Source organism: Ambystoma mexicanum, chromosome 4p, assembly GCF_040938575.1.
Source record: "Ambystoma mexicanum isolate Mex_15411 chromosome 4p, UKY_AmexF1_1, whole genome shotgun sequence".
NCBI lineage: Eukaryota > Metazoa > Chordata > Amphibia > Caudata > Ambystomatidae > Ambystoma > Ambystoma mexicanum.
The window spans coordinates 34,812,692-34,833,098 of NC_090927.1; the positions used below are offsets into that span (position 1 = coordinate 34,812,692).

Consider the following 20,407-nt stretch of genomic DNA (forward strand, 5'->3'; position numbering starts at 1 on the left):
AATGGTGTGCCGCCAATGATCTCTGCCTTATTGCCAGTAAGACAGAGATTCTCCTCATCGGCAGACCAGCACCCTCCTTTCCTGTCACTCTCTGGCCGGCCTCCTTTGGCCCTCTTCCTGCTCCCACATGCAAGGCTAAGAACCTCTGGGTCATCTTTGACTCTACACTCTCCTTTTCTCCTCACATCTCTGACGTCTCTAAGAATTCAAACTGTCCACTTCAACTCCTCAGGGGTATTCTTCCTTTCCTCTCCTTTCCCCAGAGGCTTACTGTCTCCAGAGCTCTGGTTCTCTCTAAGCTAGACTACTGCAACAGCCTCTTTCTAAATCTGCCTTCCTCTACTCTCTGCCCTCTGAAACTCATCTAGAACAGGACTACATGACTTGTCCTTGGCCTCAAGCCCTGGGATCGTATCTCTCCAGCCCTGAAATCTCTTCACTGGCTCCCAGTGTCTGCAAGGGTTAAATTCAAGACTGTTTGCATTGTCCACACGTCTTTCTAGGGCCTGGGTCAAAAATACCTTCAACTCTCCCTCCGCAAATACCTTCCCTCTCGAGCTCTTGGCTCCTCCACCTGCAATTGCCTCACGAACAGTCGCTTCTCCAAGCAACGAGTTGGGGGTAGATCTCTTTTCTCGGCTGGGGCCTCCCTCTGGAACAATGTCTCTACCACTCTGAAACTTGCGGAGAACCATTTCTGGTTCTGGAAGCACCTCAAGACATTCCTCTTTGCTTCTGCCTTTGCTCTTCCTCTCCCCTGCTGAATTGTCTGCTTTGGCTCCGTGTACCTGGCTACCCTCTGATTTCGGGTCTAGGTCCCTGCACACCCAACCACACACCCGCACTGCCTCCTGGCAACTCTTGCACTTGGGTCTGTACCTGTGACCCTACAGTCCCCTTACATGTACTTATTGACACCCCTTGTCTCTGCTTTAAACCGTGCTCTTGCCCCCTGCTGGCTGCATTACCAGTTGTTGTTGGTTTATCCCTTGCTCAGCAGTTTCCCCATCTCTCCTCTCCCTTGGACCCTCCCCTTTCCTTTCTCCCCTACACTTGCGCATTCTCAATGACACTGGGCCTAGTAAGATTGTTGTTTTGTCCTCCCTTGTTCCCCCTTGTCTCGTTGCGCTCTAAATCACGTGTGTATGAGTGTGATACAAATAAAATATCATATCATATCATAACAGTCAGTGGGGCAGCCTGTCGCAGTTCGATGGCTTGACTGCTTCAAAAATGTCCTTAAAAGATGGACGCTGGTTGATGCTTGTTGTGGCATTCCTCCCAGCTTCTTTGCAGGGCTTGTGTCATCCTTTAAGGCGGACGATCCAAAACAGGATTGTCCTTTGTTCAGAGACTCTCTAGCACTTCCCACCTAGGAAGCTTGCTGGCAGAACCTAGCAGGACATGCTGTGTGCTGGCTGTGTACTGGCTCTGGAGCTGCTGGACGGGTCCTCTGAGTCCAGTATCTCCCTCTGTTCCCTGGGAGATGTTTAGGGGAGGGATCTTGCTTCCCTCTTGGAAATCCTGGCCTTCCTTCTCTGGCGGAAGATGTAACATAGACTGTACCTTCAGCCAGGTTCCAAATGAGTCCTTCATACTCCTTTCAAAGTCATTGGATGATCTGCTAAGTGAGGAGCTCAGCCCGCTTTTAAAGACAAATTGAGCCCAGTGATTGGTGCAGGCTAAGCCTAGCTTAATGAACCAATCCTGGTTCCCTACCAACAATCTTCTGTTATGCGTGAGGTCAGGACCAGAGTGCATTGCAACAGGAAAGGTAAAAGGTGACAACATGTACTCTTAAGTCCCACCCATCTTCCTGTCTGTTGTAAATCAAAGTGTCTCTCTGGTTAATTTAGCTGTTTGTGGCTTTTGATCAAAGTGCAGGTCTCCCTTGAAGTTTGTGGTTAGAACAAACTCATCCTCCCATCAAATTACATACTTTGTCCTTCTGAAAGGGGTGCGCTCTGCAGGGGTTGCGTACAGTAAATAGTGGAACCAGACATGCCATTCACTGGCGTTCATAGAGGGGTGGGAAGTAGCTTCAAGTTGACACATTGCATATCCAAGAGGTGTTAGTCCTGCCTTCCTCTTGTCCGTTCTGCGATCAAGCCTGACGCAGGCCTGTTCCAATTAACTCCTATTAGTATGCACTGCCCCCAGCAGTTTAGACAATAGCAAGGCAGATCCATGGAGCCTTTGATATTTTAATTAGGCTGCCGATTGCCGGAGGAAAGTGTCGCGTTTCCCCTTCTTGAGATGTTTTGATGTACCTGTGGCTGTCACATTCCAGCTGAATATGACAGGAGAGGACAGTGCCTGCAGGTTGTGACCTCCCAGAGTAGACGTGACTAGGCAATTGTTGTGCGGTGAGCAGGGTAAATGTGTGCAGAATGGCCTCACACATTTTCGTAGGCTGGTCTCCCATAATTCATTTTCATTTCAAAAATCAAAAAAGCCCAGGCGAGCGCACTCTCCCGGTGCGGATGGCCAAATTCCTCACAGTAATGTCCTCAAATATTAGCAGCTCATCGCTTTGGTTAAATGATATCAAATATACCTTGTATATTCTTGGCTTTCAACGTTTTTATGTAGAGGAACCACTCATCAGTGATTTTAAAAGAAGTCAATCGGTGAATGGGTTCCTCTCTTGTAGAGCGAATCTAAGGAATTAAAAAAGAAAAGTGTTCAAGTCTATCATGGGAACATTCCTCTTATTAGTACCCATTTTATTGCTTCAGAACAAATATATTGCTCATAAATAATGTGGTGCCACCATTTCAGGGTGGCAATGCTGGCAAGCGTAATTGTCCTTGCATCCTAGATGACGCAGATGGCCTTCATCATTTGATGCTGTTTTGTCCCGCCTTTGGGGCATCGATAGATACATTTCTTCTTCCTTTCTTAAGAACGCGTGGATGGAGACATGTTGGGTCTGCCTCTAGGCTTTTTTTTAATCTGTTTTGGGTTTGTTAACTGCACAGTGTGTTTATTCGTACATTGAAAGTGCTCTTCAACTGCGCTGTCAGTATTTTAATCATAGCTTGTTTTATCTTAATGTGTAATTAATGGTATCGTCTGTTATGTATTCTTTGATGGAAATGACGATTTTCCAAATAAAGATTTTATAAAGAAAAGATTTGGAGCCGGGTTAACTGCGAAAGGGCCATGGGAACAAAAGTGACAAACCATGTACTGGATGAAGGCTATAGTGCTAATGTCAATTACTGTGTAACTTAGTCAATCAAGTGCTGCTTCGATAAAGTTTTTTCAGAGCCACTGTGACATCCTTGTTTCTGAGGGTGTAAATGAGAGGGTTAAGTGCTGGGACCACTAGCCCATAGAACAGTGAGGTTAATTTGTCCTTATCAGAGGGTGCAGTTAGCGTGGGCCTCAAGTAAATCCCCATGGCTGTTCCATAGAAGAGAACCACAACCAGCAGGTGGGACCCACAGGTAGCGAACGTCCGGTGCCTGCTCTCTGCTGTCGGTATTCTCAAGATGGCGGCGATGATACAAACATAGGTGAAGAAAATCAGGCAAAGTGGGACGACAAGAGTGAGAAGAGCAAAGAAAGGAGTGGAAGAGTTAGAAAAGTGACTGCTCATGCAGGGGAGCCGCGAGAGAGCTTGTAGTTCACACACCAGGTGGTCGACAATGTTATGCCCACAGAAGCGTAGCACGGGAACGATAGACAGAGCTGTCACGGAGATGAGGAAGCCGGCGGCCCACGTGGTGGTGGCTACCCGGATGCACACACTGCCACTCAGAATCTGCTGATAACGTAAAGGGTTGCAGACAGCAACGTAGCGGTCCCACGCCATCACGGCCAAGAGGAAACATTCTGTTTGACCCAAGGAGAGGGCGATGTACATTTGCGTTACGCATCCATAAAAGGTGATGGTGCTGCTCCGAATGAGGAGGCCCCCCAGGACGGTGGGGCCGCTGACCGACGAGTAGCAGAGATCCAGCACAGAGAGGTTACATAGAAAGAAGTACATGGGGGAGTGGAGGCCAGACTCGCCTAGAGTAGCCAAGATGAAGAGGCCATTGGCAATCAGGGTGACAAGGTACACAATCAGGAGGAGCGCAAAGAGGAGAATCTTAATGTGTGCTGGGTAGGAGAATCCTAGCAGGATGAATTCAACCACCTGAGTTCCATTTCCAAGTCCCATCTGGATCCACACTCTTCTCTGCAGAAAGAAACAAAACATTCAGTTAAAATATGCCACATAGCTCGGCCCACCCCAAGGTAGTCAGGGGGGGAACCAAAAATACACATGACCTGGCTATTCTGATAGATGTATCAGTGTGTTTGCAAAGATGCAGAGGGAGGGGAAACGTGTGTGGTCCACAGTGAGGACTCGATGTCTTCTGAAAAGCAGGGATGGCAAAGTGGGATGAAAGCTGCTTTGCTCTACTGGTTTCCTTTCTTTCTAATAGAACTCGGTGAACTGTGGTAGCCGAGAGTGTGGGCATGTTATACTTCATGGTGGAATGCTGTCTGCCGAGACTGCGTCAAAAGGTAATGTTGCATAGTACATGAAATGTGGTAACCAAGAGCGTGGGGGTGGGTGTTATACTTCATGGGTGCACGCTTCCTGCTGAGACTGCATCAGAGGTGCATGGAAAGGAAATGTTGCATAGTGCATGAACTGTGGTAGCCAAGGCCGCGGAGGGGGGAGGTTATACTTCATGGGTACACGCTACCTGCTGATACCGTGTCAGAGGTGCATGGAAAGGAAAGGTTGCATAGTGCATGAACTGTGGTAGCCGAGACGGGGGAGGGGGGTTATACTTAATGGCGCATTTTCATTACATCATGAAAATTGACTTTAAATGCATTTAAATATTCTGCTCCGATGCTGCTTGCTGAGAAAGCCTTTATTCTTCAATTCTTTTCTGGGCTGCCTTTGTTTTGTTCATTTTCTGGTCATGTTGCAGCCCTGCCTCGTGTGCTTTTAGCCATTCCAAAATGGCCTCATCATTTGTTCACTTCTCTTGCTGGTGTGGCCTGGCCCTGCTCCCCCTCCCATTGGTTGCACTTGGCTCTTAAGCCAATCAAAGCAACCCGGAGGCGAGAGCCGGCCACCACTACCAAAGGTCCACCTTGAGGCCATTCATTGATTTGTTTTGAAAGTTAAGAATAATTAAGTAGACATGACAGCAAGTTGTATGAAAAGTGAAATACATCATAGTAAATATGATCATTCATGATGCTGTAGTTAACTACAAACAATATTAAATACCTTATAGAAATATGAAGTAAAACTATAGAATGGTTTGGGACAAACAGGGGAGGACAGACACGACACGGTAAGGGAAGAGTAGGGAGAGGGAAGAGCAATACATGCAATAAAAGGAGCATTTTATGTAAGGTAATCATTAAAGGCATTCCATTTGTTATGAAACTTAGGTAACATTTTTGTTGATAAGGCATACATTTTTTCAATTCTGTGAAAAAAGCAAACAGAGTTCCACCATAAATCATAAGTTAATTTTCAAGCATTTTTCCAATTAGACACAATGAGATGGAAGGCACCATATACCAGAACATTAAATAAATCAGACAAAGTAATATGTGACATATAGGGATTTGCTACAACTCCAATCATGACATTACATAACGTGAGAGGTTCCTGATACGAAATCATTTTTTGTAAGCATTTCCATATTTGAGTCCAAAATGTAAAAACAAAATTACAGTTAAAGATTGAATGAATGAAATCTGTAGGAGAAGATTGGCAGGACCAGCATGCATTTTGCCTGGAGTTAGACATTTTGGCAACCCTTTGTGGTGTAAGATATGTTCTATGCAGTATGGAATAGTGCGATTGAGAGAGATTTGCAGCAACAGAAGTGGAAAAGCATTGCAGCCCTATCTTAGTCCACATTTCTTCAGTGATTTGTAAGTTCCAATCAGATTCCCACAGGGTATAGAGTTTAGCGGTAGTATCAGTGAGCTGATGGAGAATGGAATAGAATTTGGATGCTTTGGTGGAGTGAGAGTACAAAATTAGTTGTAAATATTTTTAGGGAATTTTATGTGTATAATGAGGAGTAGCTTTAGCAATAAGTTTAGTGAAACTGGAATCGGTTTTAAAATTTGATTTATTCAAATTGAAGCAAGTACAGGGGTCTTGGAAAGGTTTAGGAGCATTATTCTTAAATAAATGTGAGACTAGGAAAATTCTGTCTGAGTACCATTTATGAAGGATGCCAAGTTTGGGTTTATGAGAAAAAGCTTTATTAAACCACAAGAAGGCGCTGGAGATATCTTGGATATTATCACGTGTTGTAATTAAGAAATTCCATACTTGTTTGAAGGAGTATAGAAGGGGAAGTTTTTTGATTCCAGCCCATGGGGATGTTTTGAGAAAGTGAGTAAAAGACAAAGGAGTAATGAGTTTTGATTCCTAAAGAATCCATGAGGGGGTGTTAATAAATTGTGTTTCAGAAGTTAAACATAAGGTAGTTTGTCTTAATAAAAAGGATTTCAGGTATTTAAGGAAGTCTGGAAAATTCACTCCACTGGAAGGTTTACTGGATTTCAACTTATTGAAAGCAATTTTGGCAGATTTATCTTTCCAAAGGAATTGAAGAAAAATGTTGTCTATTTTTTTAAAGAAAGAATTTGGGAGTAATACTGGTATCATAGAGAGATAATAGAGAATAATGAGCCGAAGAGTCATTTTAATAGAGTCTAGTCTGCCCCACCAAGAGAGGAACAAAGGACACCAGTGATTAATGGATGAGTACATTTTTATCAATAATCATATTGTGGGTTAGGTTTAGGGTGGACTCAAGGTTATTAGCAATAGGGGTCCCAAGGTATTTAACATATGAAGTACAACATTATATTCCAAAAAGAGGTGTGTTTGCTAATGTACATGAATTTGTAAGGGGCAAGATTTCAGATTTGTCATAGTTCAATTTATATCCAGAGACATAAGCAAATTGATCTATGGTAGACATAAGTGCTGGGAGCGAAGAGTTGGGATGTGATAAGTAAAGCAGAATATCGTCCGCATAAAGAGTGAACTTAAAAGTTAAATCTTGAATCTTTAATGCTATCATTGATGGTAATACTTCGGAGTAAAGGTTCTAAAGCTAAAACAAAAAGGGGTGGGGACAGTGGACAGCCCTGTCTAGTGCCTCATGAGATGGGAAAAGCTTTAGTGAAGGTGTTATTAATAAAAATCCTGGTTGCGGGAGATGAGTATAGAAGTGACACTAATTTGATAATGGTAGGGCTGAACCCGTGCCATAAGAGAGATTGAAAAAAAAGGGCAAGAGACTCTATCAAAAGCTTTTTCAGCATCTAGAGCAAGGAGGAAAAGAGGATCAGTACAATCTTGCGCATGTATAAGAGTATTGAAAATAATTCTTGTATTAGTTGAGGCAAACCTTCCTTTAATGAAGCCTGTTTGATTAACGATAATTAGTTTATGCATAATACCGTCCAGATGGCAGGCAATTATTTTGGCTAAGATTTTGGAATCTGAATTAATTAGTGAGATGGGACGGTAATTTCTAACCAAAGAGGGGTCTTTGTCCAGTTTGGGAAATAAAACAAGAAGTGCTTATCCAAAAGAGTCTGTGCTAGAGCCTGAGGCAAGAAAATGATTGGAGAGTTCGAGAAGTTTAGGAGATAGTAGGGATGAAAAGGAACAATAAAAATCTATAGGAAAACCATCTGGTCCAGGGCTTTACCGATTTTAAGATCTAAAATGGCTTTATATTTCTTGCAATGAAATCAGGTTATCAAGGAATGAAAGGTCTATTGGATGTTTGTTGATCTTTTTATTAGAGCTGATATATTTAAGAATATTGCCGTTGAGAATTGTTTGATCTGCCGAGTAAAGTTGGAAGTAAAACTCAAAAAATGCGCCATTAATTTGTTGCGAATTAGAAATTCTGATATTTTGTTGGTTAACTACTGAAGTTATGGCATTTTTTTTCCTTTTTCCTTTTTCCTTTTTAGATAAGCGGCTAATAATTTACCCGATTTATTGGATCCGCCATAAAATGTAGCTTTGGATCTTAATAAAGAGGAGCAGGCTTTATTTGTGCTATATTTGTTGAATTCCATACGTTTTGCAAGAAGGAATTTGAAGGAGTCTTCTGTGGGATTGTTGAAATATGCCTGTTCTAATGACTTGATGGAGCAAATAAGGTCTTGGGAGAACTTTTCATTTGTTTTTTCTTAAAGGATGTATAGCGTATAATGAATCCACGCAATGTGGCTTTAAAGGCATCACAATTGTTATGTGTCGATGTATCAAGGGGATTATTAAGGGTAAAGAATTCAGTAATAAAGATATTCATTTGTTGGATAAAATCTGGGTCATTCAGTAAAAGGAGTTAAATCTCCATCTGGATGAATGGAAAGGCAATGGATCCCATTTCAGGACAGTAAACACAGGGGCATGATCAGAAATAATAATGGGGCCAATTTCAGAATGAAGAATTTTGGTTGCAAGAGGGGAGTTCATAAATATATGATTTATTCTTGAAAGTGATTTGTGTGTGGGGTGGGGGGTAAAGGTATATTTGTTTGCCTCTGGAGGGCAGAAGCTCCAAGTATCAACAAGGGCAAGATCTTCTATAAAATTGTGGAATTGTTTATGTGATTTTGTATTGATAAATTTGGATTGGGATTTATGGTCTAGAGTAAAATCACAAAACTTTTTTGCAATCTCTGCAAATAATGAGACAATCTGATTTTTTGCTGAAAATAGTGTGTTTTAAATGGCTCCAAATTGATGGGTCAGCAGTATTGGGCCATAGATATTAAGAATTGTGACCGCTACCTTGTTGATAATGGAGTCAATAATAGGCCATCATCCCAAGGAATCATGTTGCTGATCAATTAACTGAAAGGATGTTTTTTTATGTATGAGGATACTAACTCCACCCTTCGTATCAACTGCAGGTGCAAAAAAAGGCATGCTTGACCCAAGATTTAATCAATTTATTATTTTCTTCTATCAAATCTAGGTGCATTTTCTGAATAAATGCAGTGTCAGGATTACTTTTCCCTAGATGGCTAAGGATTCTTTGTCTTTTAATAGGGTTGTTAAGCCATGTAACATTCCAAGATAAGACTTTAATACCCATAGCTCTAAGGCGTTATGGAGTGACATTAAAAATAAAAAATAAAAAATAAAAAAGGACATAAAGAGAGCAATGATAACATGAAATAGAAAGAATAAGGTTGTAATGATTGGAGTCAGTTTGTATACAATGATAGTTAGTCCCTCTGATATAACAATATATTTGATATAATACAGATTAGAGCAGGGTAAGGAAAACATATGAGGAGAGGTGACAACCAGACCAAACAAATATTTGATTCTAAAAATGGAAACAATCGTACAAGAGAACATAAAGAAATGAGTGTTCCTGAATTTGAAATGCAAACCAAACAGGAATCTGTTAGGAGCTGCCGTAGAAGATAGCAAGACGGCACACATTACCTTAATGAGGCGGACAGAGTTAAATCTTTATGTATGACAAGATTGGGCTAACTATTGATAAGTAGATAAGAAGAACATCTGAGCAAAAATAAACCAGTAGTAGTGAAGGGATGAATTAAACCTTCATGAATTTGGAGTGACTTGTAACGCAGTATGTCTAGTCAGAGACCTGGATTTATACCTTTGTTTTTCGGGGTTTTCAAACACCTTGGCAGATGAGTTGAGGTCAGATCTACTCCTGGAGTGGTAGAGTTTACCAGATTTTCTTTTTTCCCGGACCTGTAGATTGTGATCCAGTTGAGGAGATTTATTGGAATAATTATGATCTTTGGAGGTCGATGCACAGGTCATGGTGACCATATCGGAAGATTAAAGGGATTGCACAAAATCATATAAATCTTCAGGGTCCAAATATTCTTTCATAATGCCTCCTGGAGGAGTAATCAGCATTCTTGCCGGTTCAAGCAAACCATATTTAATATCCAGTTTATTCAGTGCCGGTCATAGGTCCAAGAATCTTCTTCTTTTATCTTGTGTACATTTGGAAAAGTCAGGGGAGATAAATATCTTGTTTCCTTGAAAGGTGAGAGGTGACATTTTCTTTGCCGTCAGGAGAATTAATTGAGCTTGTTGATGTTGTAATAAACAAGCAATTAAGGGCATGGGCGAGGTATTATGTGAGGAGAATCTGTGATTCTGTGAACGCGTTGAAATCCTGTGAAGAGGCGTGAAAGTGAGATTTAAAATTTGTGGAAGCCAATCAGTGAGGAATTGAATGGTGTAATTTAGTTTGATATTTTCTGGCACCCCGTATATTCTTATATTATCCCTCCTCTTTCTGTCTTCGAGGTTCGCTACTTCCACTTCAAGGTGCTGAATTTTGCTGTGCATTTGTTCTAGACCTTACATTCTCTCTTCTGTAAATGAAACACGCTCTTCCACCTCTGTTAATCTGGAGTTGATCGTTTTCATATCGCTTTTAAATGCATTCAGATCATCCTGAATACCCAAGGTTCTTGTGTCCAAAACAGAGATGGATGTTTGGATGGACGGACGAGAGTTCTTGAAGTATCTTTTCCATACAGTTGTTGATGGAAGATAAATCTGTAGAAGCACTTTGGGAAGAAGCCATTACGGCGATTAGGGTATCAAACACGGTGAAGAAATTGAGCTGCTGGATGATTATATATTGAATTATCGCCTTTCGCTACACGGTGTCGGGCAAGAGCGGCCTGAAGAGAAAACCAAAGCTGTGTAGTCTCGTAAAGTGAGATGTGAGTTTATAACCTCAGAGGTGGCGACTACCCTGTATTATTTCATTGTCGACAACCTATCATTTCACCAGTCGTCTGTAGGCAGGTCACGCTCACACCTCAGCCTGCTGCCAATGCTGTGTTCTCCACTACCCTCTGGCAATATCAGTAGTAGTAGGAAGTGATTATGCAGCTGAGGAAGTGACAATGAAGAGACTTTGTTTGACAGCAGTTAATCTCCGGAGAGTGCCTCATCCAGCAATAGCTTAGTCATGCATCAAAACTGTATAATAGAGTAACCAGTAGCCCTACACAGAGGTATTAGCCATATGCATTGAAGTTCCGGCTTTCAGCCAGTAGTTTTCAGAACAGTTAAATATTAAATAAGTTAGTGTACTGTAAAAGGGGGAGTTGAAAGTACCTTTTTCTTTGGTATTTAGACCTTCCTAGGGTTTATTTATAAACAGTGCCTGTGTTGTGAAGAAAATTATTTCCCCTGCAAAAAACATGCTTTTTCCAACATGCTTTGTCAGTCAGCTGGTGTCCTAATCAGGAGACTTCCCGGCTTCAGGCCCAGCCCACATATACGTCTGAGAGATTCCCCCAGGGACCACCAGGAGTGTTAAGCAAATAAATTATTCATTGCTTCTTTATTGGAATTCACGTTGGTACATTGTAACTTTAAAAATGCTCTTTTATTACCGCTCTGTCAGCGAGCTCATCAACTATGCAGCCATTTTGTTTCGTCGCCGGCTACGCGCCCCGAGGCCATTCAATTCTACCTGCCTTCACCCTGCTGCCTTTTCCTTATCTGGATGACATTGTTGGTGGTTCCCACCTGCCTCACCATGCTACCCTGCTCTGTACATCACTTGGGGTAAGCTTTGGGCGAATTATTGAGTGCTCGCTGGTGCGTTTTCATTGCATCATGAAAATTGACTTTAAATGCATTTAAATATTCTGCTCCAATGCCGCTTGCCGAGAAATCCTTTATTCTTCAATTGTTTTCTGGACTGCCTTTGTTTTGTTCATTTTCTGGCCATGTTGCAGCCCTGCCTCACATGCTTTTAGTCATTCCAAAATGGCCTCATCATTGTTCACTTCTCCTGCTGGTGTGACCTGGCCCTGCTTCCTCCTCCCATTGGTTGCACTTGGCACTTAAGACAATCAAAGCAACCGGGAGGCAGGAGCCGGCCACCACTACCCCTGTCCACCATGGTATGCTGCAATTCCGCTCTGTGTTCGGCCCCGTGATTGTCTGCAAGCCCACCACCTGCCCCCCATGAGTGTCTGCAAGTCCACCCCTGCCCCCTGTGAGTGTCTGTAATCCCCCTCCACCCCTTGACCCTGTGAGTGTCTGCAAGCCCCCTGACCCCCTTCCCTCGTGAGTGTCTGCAAGCCCTTCCCACCCCCTGTCCCCTGTGAGTGTCTGCCCCCAAGAGTGTCTGCAAGCCCATCTGCCCCCTGTGAGTGTCTACAAGCACAACCGACCCCTGCCACCCACCCACTGCCCGTGAGTGTCTGAAAGCCCCCCTGCCCCCATGAGTGTCTGCAAGAACCCCCATCCGTTGCACCCATGAGTGTCTGCAAGCCCACCCCTACCCCCGTGAGTGTCTGCAAGCCAACCCACTCCATGCCCCTGTGAGTGCCTGCAAGCCCACCCCCTGCCCCCTGTGAGTGTCTGCAAGCCCACCCCCTGACCCCGTGAGTGTCTATAAGCCCCCCACCTCATGCCCCATGAGTGTCTGCAAGCCCCCTCCATCCTCTGTGAGTGTCTGCAAGCCCTCCCACCCCCTGCCCCCTTGAGTGTCTGCAAGTCCCCTCACCACTGCTCCCGTGAGTGTCTGCAAGCCCCCCCTCCCCCTGGCCCCCAGGAGTGTCTGCAAGCCCCCCACCCCCTGCAGTCTGTGAGTGTCTGTAAGCCCCACCTGCCCCTCTTGAGTGTCTGCAAGCCCCCCACCCCCTGCCCCAGTGAGGGTTTCTTTGCCCCCCACTCACCTCCTGTTCATCTTTAATTGCCCTTTGCCCACCTCCCCTTCACCTCCCCTCCCTTCCCCTCCTTCCCTTCCTTCCCTCCCTCTGTCAAATCCCAGTACTATCCCAATTGCCATCAGGCATAGTAATCGTAGCTGCCTGTCTTTTGCAGCCACCTTCCCTCCCCTGCCCCTCCCCCACCTTTTCTTTTATCTTAGTACTTTTATCATTTGTCCCTCGACCTCTGATAACAGCTTGTCTGTCTCCCCCCTTCCCTCCTTGTCCTTTCCTCCCACTCCCTCCCCGGCACAGGCTTCAATAGTCATTGACCTTTGTAGATAGTCACTTGTTCTGTTCCCCTCCTTACCCTTTCTCTCCACTCCCCTCAGCTCCCCTCCTCCCCCTCCTCTTGTCATTCATGCACTACAACAATTGCTGTCAGGCATGGTAATGTTACTGCTAGTCTTGTCTCCTTTTTCCTTCCTCTCCTCTCCCTTATTGCTCCATGCACTTGTACTATCTGTTATGATATGACAGTTATTTTTCACATTCTGATTTGTTTCAAGGACCTGTAAGAATGTAATTGTATTCTCCCATGTTCCCTCCCTCCTTGAAGCGTTTTCAAACATATTGCGTATAGGTGCTATACAAATTAACATTCAAATCACAAATCAAGAGCGTGGGGAGTTTATACTTCATGGCTGCACACTGCCTGCTGAGACTGAGTCAGAGGTGCATGGAAAGGAACGTTGCATAGTGCATGAACTGTGGTAACCCAGAGCATGTGGAAATTATACTTCATGGGTGCACGTTGCCTGCTGAGACTGCGTCATAGGTGCATGAAAAGGAAATATTGCATAGTGTTTGAACTGTGGTAGCCGAGAGCTTGGGGGGGTTCTACTTCATGGCTGCCTGCTGTGACTGTGTAAGAGGTTCATGGAAAGGAAAAGTTGCATAGTGCATGAACTGTAGTAGCTGAGAGTGGGGGGTTAACATTCATGGGTGCACGCTGCCTGCTGAGAGTGTGTCAGAGGTGCATGGAAAGGACATTTTTGCATAGTGCATGAACTGTGGTAAGCAACAGCGTGGGGGGTTATAGTTCATAGCTGCACGCTGCCTGCTGTGACTGCGTCAGAGGTGCCTGGAAAGGAAATGTTGCATAGTGCATGAAATGTGGTAGCCTAGAGTGTGGGGGGTTATACTTCATGGCTGCACGCTGCCTGCTGAGACTGCGTCAGAGGTGCATGCAAGGGTAATGTTGCATATTGCATGAACTGTGGTAGCTGAGTGCAGGAGCTTATACTTCATGGCTGCACGCTGCCTGCTGAGACTGTGTCAGAGTTGCATGGAAAGGAAATGTTGCATAGTGCATGAACTGTGGTAGGGTAGCCTAGAGTGTGGGGTGGTTATACTTCATGGATGCACATTGCCTGCTGAGACTGTGTCAGAGGTGCATGGAAGGGAAATGTTGCATAGTGCATGAAGGTAGGTAACTGGGAGTCGGGGGTGGGGTGGTTATACTTCATGGGTGCATGCTGCCTGCTGAGTCTGAGTCAGAGGTGCATGGAGAGGAAATGTTGCATAGTGCATGAAGTGTGGTAGCTGGGAGTCGGAGGTGGGGTGGTTATACTTCATGGGTGCACGCTGCCTGCTGAGACTGCATCAGAGGTGCATGGAGAGGAAATGTTGCATAGTGCATGAAGTGTGGTAGCTGGGAGTCGGGGGTGGGGTGGGGTGGTTATACTTCATGGGTGCATGCTGCCTGCTGAGACTGCGTCAGCAGTGCATGGAGAGGAAATGTTGCCTAGTGCATGAAGTGTGGTAGCTGGGAGTCGGGGGTGGGGTGGGGTGGTTATACTTCATGGGTGCACACTGCCTGCTGAGACTGTGTCTGAGGTGCATGGAGAGGAAATGTTGCATAGTGCATGAGGTGTGGTGGCTGGGAGTCGGGGGTGGGGTGGTTATACTTCATGGGTGCACGCTGCCTGCTGAGACTGTGTCAGAGGTGCATGGAGAGGAAATGTTGCATAGTGCATGAAGTGTGGTAGCTGGGAGTCGGGGGTGGGTGGTTATACTTCATGGGTGCATGCTGCCTGCCGAGACTGCGTCAGAGGTGCATGGAGAGGAAATGTTGCATAGTGCATGAAGTGTGGTAGCTGGGAGTCGGGGTGGGGTGGTTATACTTCAAGGGTGCACGCTGCCCACTGAGACTGCATCAGAGGTGCGTGGAGAGGAAATGTTGCATAGTGCATGAAGTGTGGTAGCTGGGAGTCGGGGTGGGGTGGTTATACTTCATGGGTGCACGCTGCCTGCTGAGACAGCATCAGAGGTGCATGGAAAGGACATTTTGCATAGTGCATGAACTGTGGTAAGCAACACCATGGGGGGTTATAGTTCATGGCTGCATGATGCCTGCTGTAATTGCGTTAGAGGTGCTTAGAAAGGAAATGTTGCATAGTGCATGAACTGTGGTAGCCGAGAGTGTGGGGGGGTTATACTTCATGGCGGCACGCTGCCTGCTGCGTCAGAGGTGCATGGAAAGGAAATGTTGCATAGTGCATGAACTGTGGTAACTGAGAGCGTCATGGGGGTTATAGTTCATGGCTGCACGCTGCCTGCTGTGACTGCGTCAGAGGTGCCTGGAAAGGAAATGTTGCAAAGTGCATGAACTGTGTTAGCCTAGAGTGTGGGGGGTTATACTTCATGGCTGCACGCTGCCTGCTGAGACTGCATCAGAGGTGCACGCAAGGGTAATGTTGCATATTGCATGAACTGTGTTAGCCGAGGGTGTGGGGGGGTTATACTTCATGGGTATAGGTGTCCGGCTGAGACTCTGTCAGAGGTGCATGGAAAGAAAATGTTGCATAGTGCATGAACTGTGGTAGCTGGGAGTCAGGGGTTAGGTGGTTATAAGTCATGGGTGCACGCTGCCTGCTGAGTCTGTGTCAGAGGTGCATAGAGTGGAAATGTTGCATAGTGCATGAAGTGTGGTAGCTGGGAGTCGGGGGTGGGGTGGTTATACTTCATGGGTGCACGCTGCCTGCTGAGACTGTGTCAGAGGTGCATGGAGACTAAATGTTGCATAGTGCATGAAGTGTGGTAGCTGGGAGTCGGAGGTGGGGTGGTTATACTTCATGGGTGCACGCTGCCTGGTGAGACTGCATCAGAGGTGCAAGGAGAGGAAATGTTGCATAGTGCATGAAGTGTGGTAGCTGGGAGTCAGGGGTTAGGTGGTTATACTTCATGGGTGCATGCTGCCTGCTGAGTCTGCGTCAGCGGTGCATGGAGAGGAAATGTTGCCTAGTGCATGAAGTGTGGTAGCTGGGAGTCGGGGGGTGGGGTGGGGTGGTTATACTTCATGGGTGCACGCTGCCTGCTGAGACTGTGTCTGAGGTGCATGGAGAGGAAATGTTGCATAGTGCATGAAGTGTGGTGGCTGGGAGTCGGGGGTGGGGTGGTTATACTTCATGGGTGCATGCTGCCTGCTGAGACTGTGTCAGAGGTGGATGGAGAGGAAATTTTGCATAGTGCATGAAGTGTGGCAGCTGGGAGTCGGGGGGTGGGGTGGTTATACTTCATTGGTGCATGCTGCCTGCTGAGACTGCTTCAGAGGTGCATGGAGAGGAAATGTTGCATAGTGCATGAATTGTGGTAGCTGGGAGTCAGGGGTGGGGTGGTTATACTTCATGGGTGCACGCTGCCTGCCGAGACTGCGTCAGAGGTGCATGGAGAGGAAATGTTGCATAGTGCATGAAGGGAGGTAGCTGGGAGTCGGGGTGGTTATACTTCATGGGTGCACGCTGCCTGCTGAGTCTGCGTCAGAGGTGCATGGAGAGGAAATGTTGCATAATGCATGAAGTGTGGTAGCTGGGAGTTGGGGTGGGGTGGTTATACTTCAAGGGTGCACGCTGCCTGCTGAGAATGCATCAGAGTTGCATGGAGAGGAAATGTTGCATAGTGCATGAAGTGTGGTAGCTGGGAGTCGGGGGTGGGGTGGTTATACTTCGTGGGTGCACGCTGCCTGCTGAGACAGCATCAGAGGTGCATGGAAAGGACATTTTGCATAGTGCATGAACTGTGGTAAGCAACACCGTGGGGGGGGTTATAGTTCATGGCTGCACGCTGCCTGCTGTAACTGCGTCAGAGGTGCTTAGAAAGGAAATGTTGCATAGTGCATGAACTGTGGTAGCCGAGAGTGTGGGGGGGGTTATACTTCATGGCGGCACACTGCCTGCTGCGTCAGAGGTGCATGGAAAGGAAATGTTGCATAGTGCATGAACTGTGGTAACTGAGAGCGTCATGGGGGTTATAGTTCATGGCTGCACGCTGCCTGCTGCGACTGCGTCAGAGGTGCTTGGAAAGGAAATGTTGCATAGTGCATGAACTGTGTTAGCCTAGAGTGTGGGGGGTTATACTTCATGGCTGCACGCTGCCTGCTGAGACTGCATCAGAGGTGCACGCAAGGGTAATGTTGCATATTGCATGAACTGTGTTAGCCGAGGGTGTGGGGGGGTTATACTTCATGGGTATAGGTGTCCGGCTGAGACTCTGTCAGAGGTGCATGGAAAGAAAATGTTGCATAGTGCATGAACTGTGGTAGCTGGGAGTCAGGGGTTAGGTGGTTATAAGTCATGGGTGCACGCTGCCTGCTGAGTCTGTGTCAGAGGTGCATAGAGTGGAAATGTTGCATAGTGCATGAAGTGTGGTAGCTGGGAGTCGGGGGTGGGGTGGTTATACTTCATGGGTGCACGCTGCCTGCTGAGACTGTGTCAGAGGTGCATGGAGACGAAATGTTGCATAGTGCATGAAGTGTGGTAGCTGGGAGTCAGAGGTGGGGTGGTTATACTTCATGGGTGCACGCTGCCTGGTGAGACTGCATCAGAGGTGCAAGGAGAGGAAATGTTGCATAGTGCATGAAGTGTGGTAGCTGGGAGTCAGGGGTTAGGTGGTTATACTTCATGGGTGCATGCTGCCTGCTGAGTCTGCGTCAGCGGTGCATGGAGAGGAAATGTTGCCTAGTGCATGAAGTGTGGTAGCTGGGAGTCGGGGGGTGGGGTGGGGTGGTTATACTTCATGGGTGCACGCTGCCTGCTGAGACTGTGTCTGAGGTGCATGGAGAGGAAATGTTGCATAATGCATGAAGTGTGGTGGCTGGGAGTCGGGGGTGGGGTGGTTATGCTTCATGGGTGCATGCTGCCTGCTGAGACTGTGTCAGAGGTGGATGGAGAGGAAATTTTGCATAGTGCATGAAGTCTGGTAGCTGGGAGTCGGGGGGTGGGTGGTTATACTTCATGGGTGCATGCTGCCTGCTGAGACTGCGTCAGAGGTGCATGGAGAGGAAATGTTGCATAGTGCATGAAGTGTGGCAGCTGGGAGTCAGGGGGTGGGGTGGTTATACTTCATTGGTGCATGCTGCCTGCTGAGACTGCTTCAGAGGTGCATGGAGAGGAAATGTTGCATAGTGCATGAATTGTGGTAGCTGGGAGTCAGGGGTGGGGTCGTTATACTTCATGGGTGCACGCTGCCTGCCGAGACTGCGTCAGAGGTGCATGGAGAGGAAATGTTGCATAGTGCATGAAGGGAGGTAGCTGGAAGTCGGGGTGGTTATACTTCATGGGTGCACGCTGCCTGCTGAGTCTGCGTCAGAGGTGCATGGAGAGGAAATGTTGCATAATGCATGAAGTGTGGTAGCTGGGAGTTGGGGTGGGGTGGTTATACTTCAAGGGTGCACGCTGCCTGCTGAGACTGCATCAGAGGTGCATGGAGAGGAAATGTTGCATAGTGCATGAAGTGTGGTAGCTGGGAGTCGGGGGTGGGGTGGTTATACTTCGTGGGTGCACGCTGCCTGCTGAGACAGCATCAGAGGTGCATGGAAAGGACATTTTGCATAGTGCATGAACTGTGGTAAGCAACACCGTGGGGGGGTTATAGTTCATGGCTGCACGCTGCCTGCTGTAACTGCGTCAGAGGTGCTTAGAAAGGAAATGTTGCATAGTGCATGAACTGTGGTAGCCGAGAGTGTGGGGGGGGGTTATACTTCATGGCGGCACACTGCCTGCTGCGTCAGAGGTGCCTGGAAAGGAAATGTTGCATAGTACATGAACTGTGGTAGCCTAGAGTGTGGGGGGTTATAGTTCATGGCTGCACGCTGCCTGCTGAGACTGCGTCAGTGGTGCATGCAAGGGTAATGTTGCATATTGCATGAACTGTGTTAGTCGAGGGTGTGGGGGGGGTTATACTTCATGGGCATAGATGTCCGGCTGAGACTGCGTCAGAGGTGCATGGAAAGGAAATGTTGCATAGTGCATGAACTGTGGTAGCTGAGAGCTGGAAAGGGGAGGGGGGTTATAATTCATGGCTGCATGCTGCCTGCTGACACTGCGTCAGAGGTGCATGGAAAGGAAATGTTGCATAGTGCATGAAGGGAGGTAGCTGGGGGTCAGGGGTGGGGTGGTTATACTTCATGGGTGCACGCTGCCTGCTGAGTCTGAGTCAGAGGTGCATGGAGAGGAAATGTTGCACAGTGCATGAAGTGTGGTAGCTGGGAGTCGGGGGTCGGCTGGTTATACTTCATGGGTGCACGCTGCCTGCTGAGGCTGCGTCAGAGATGCATGGAGAGGAAATGTTGCATAGTGCCTGAAGTGTGGTAGCTGGGAGTCAGGGGTTAGGTGGTTATACTTCATGGGTGCACGCTGCCTGCTGAGTCTGTGTCAGAGGTGCATAGAGTGGAAATGGTGCATAGTGCATGAAGTGTGGTAGCTGGGAGTCAGGGGGTGGGGTGTTTATACTTCATGGGTGCACGCTGCCTGCTGAGACTGTGTCAGAGATGCATGGAGAGGAAATGTTGCATAGTGCATGAAGTGTGGTAGCTGGGTGTCGGAGGCGGGGTGGTTATACTTCATGGGATCACGCTGCCTGCTGAGACTGCGTCAGAGGTGCATGGAAAGGAAAGGTTGCATTGTGTATGAACTGTGGTAGCTGAGAGCCGGAAAGGGGAGGGGGGTTATACTTCATGGCTGCATGCTGCCTGCTGAGACTGCGTCAGAGGTGCATGGAAAGGAAATGTTGCATAGTGCATGAAGGTAGGTAACTGGGAGTCGGGGGTGGGGTGGTTATACTTCATGGGTGCATGCTGCCTGCTGAGACTACATCAGAGGTGCATGGAGAGGAAATGTTGCATAGTGCATGAAGTGTGGTAGCTGGGAGACGGAGGTGGGGTGGTTATACTTCATGGGTGCACGCTGCCTGCTGAGACTACATCAGAGGTGTATGGAGAGGAAATGTTGCAAACTGAATGAAGTGTGGTAGCTGGGAGTCAGGGGTTAGGTGGTTATACTTCATGGGTGCATGTTGCCTGCTGAGTCTGCGTCAGCGGTGCATGGAGAGGAAATGTTGCCTAGTGCATGAAGTGTGGTAGCTGGGAGTCGGGGGGTGGGGTGGGGTGGTTATACTTCATGGGTGCACGCTGCCTGCTGAGACTGTGTCTGAGGTGCATGGAGAGGAAATGTTGCATAGTGCATGAAGTGTGGTAGCTGGGAGTCGGGGTGGGGTGGTTATACTTCATGGGTGCACGCTGCCTGCTGAGACTGCGTCAGAGGTGCATGGAGAGGAAATGTTGCATAGTGCATGAAGTGTGGTAGCTGGGAGTCGGGGGGTGGGTGGTTATGCTTCATGGGTGCACGCTGCCTGCTGAGACTGCGTCAGA

General features: G+C 46.9%; 1 protein-coding gene across 1 annotated transcript in view; it reads right to left on the bottom strand.

The window, feature by feature from the left end:
- Positions 1-3,241: 3,241 nt before the first annotated feature.
- The window catches only part of LOC138452717 (olfactory receptor 2K2-like), a 162,931-nt gene continuing 145,765 nt past the window's right edge, over positions 3,242-20,407 (bottom strand). Inside the window, exon 2 of the mRNA XM_069605066.1 lies at positions 3,242-4,189. Coding sequence (XP_069461167.1) covers positions 3,242-4,189 — 948 coding nt within the window. The remainder of the gene's footprint in view (positions 4,190-20,407) is intronic.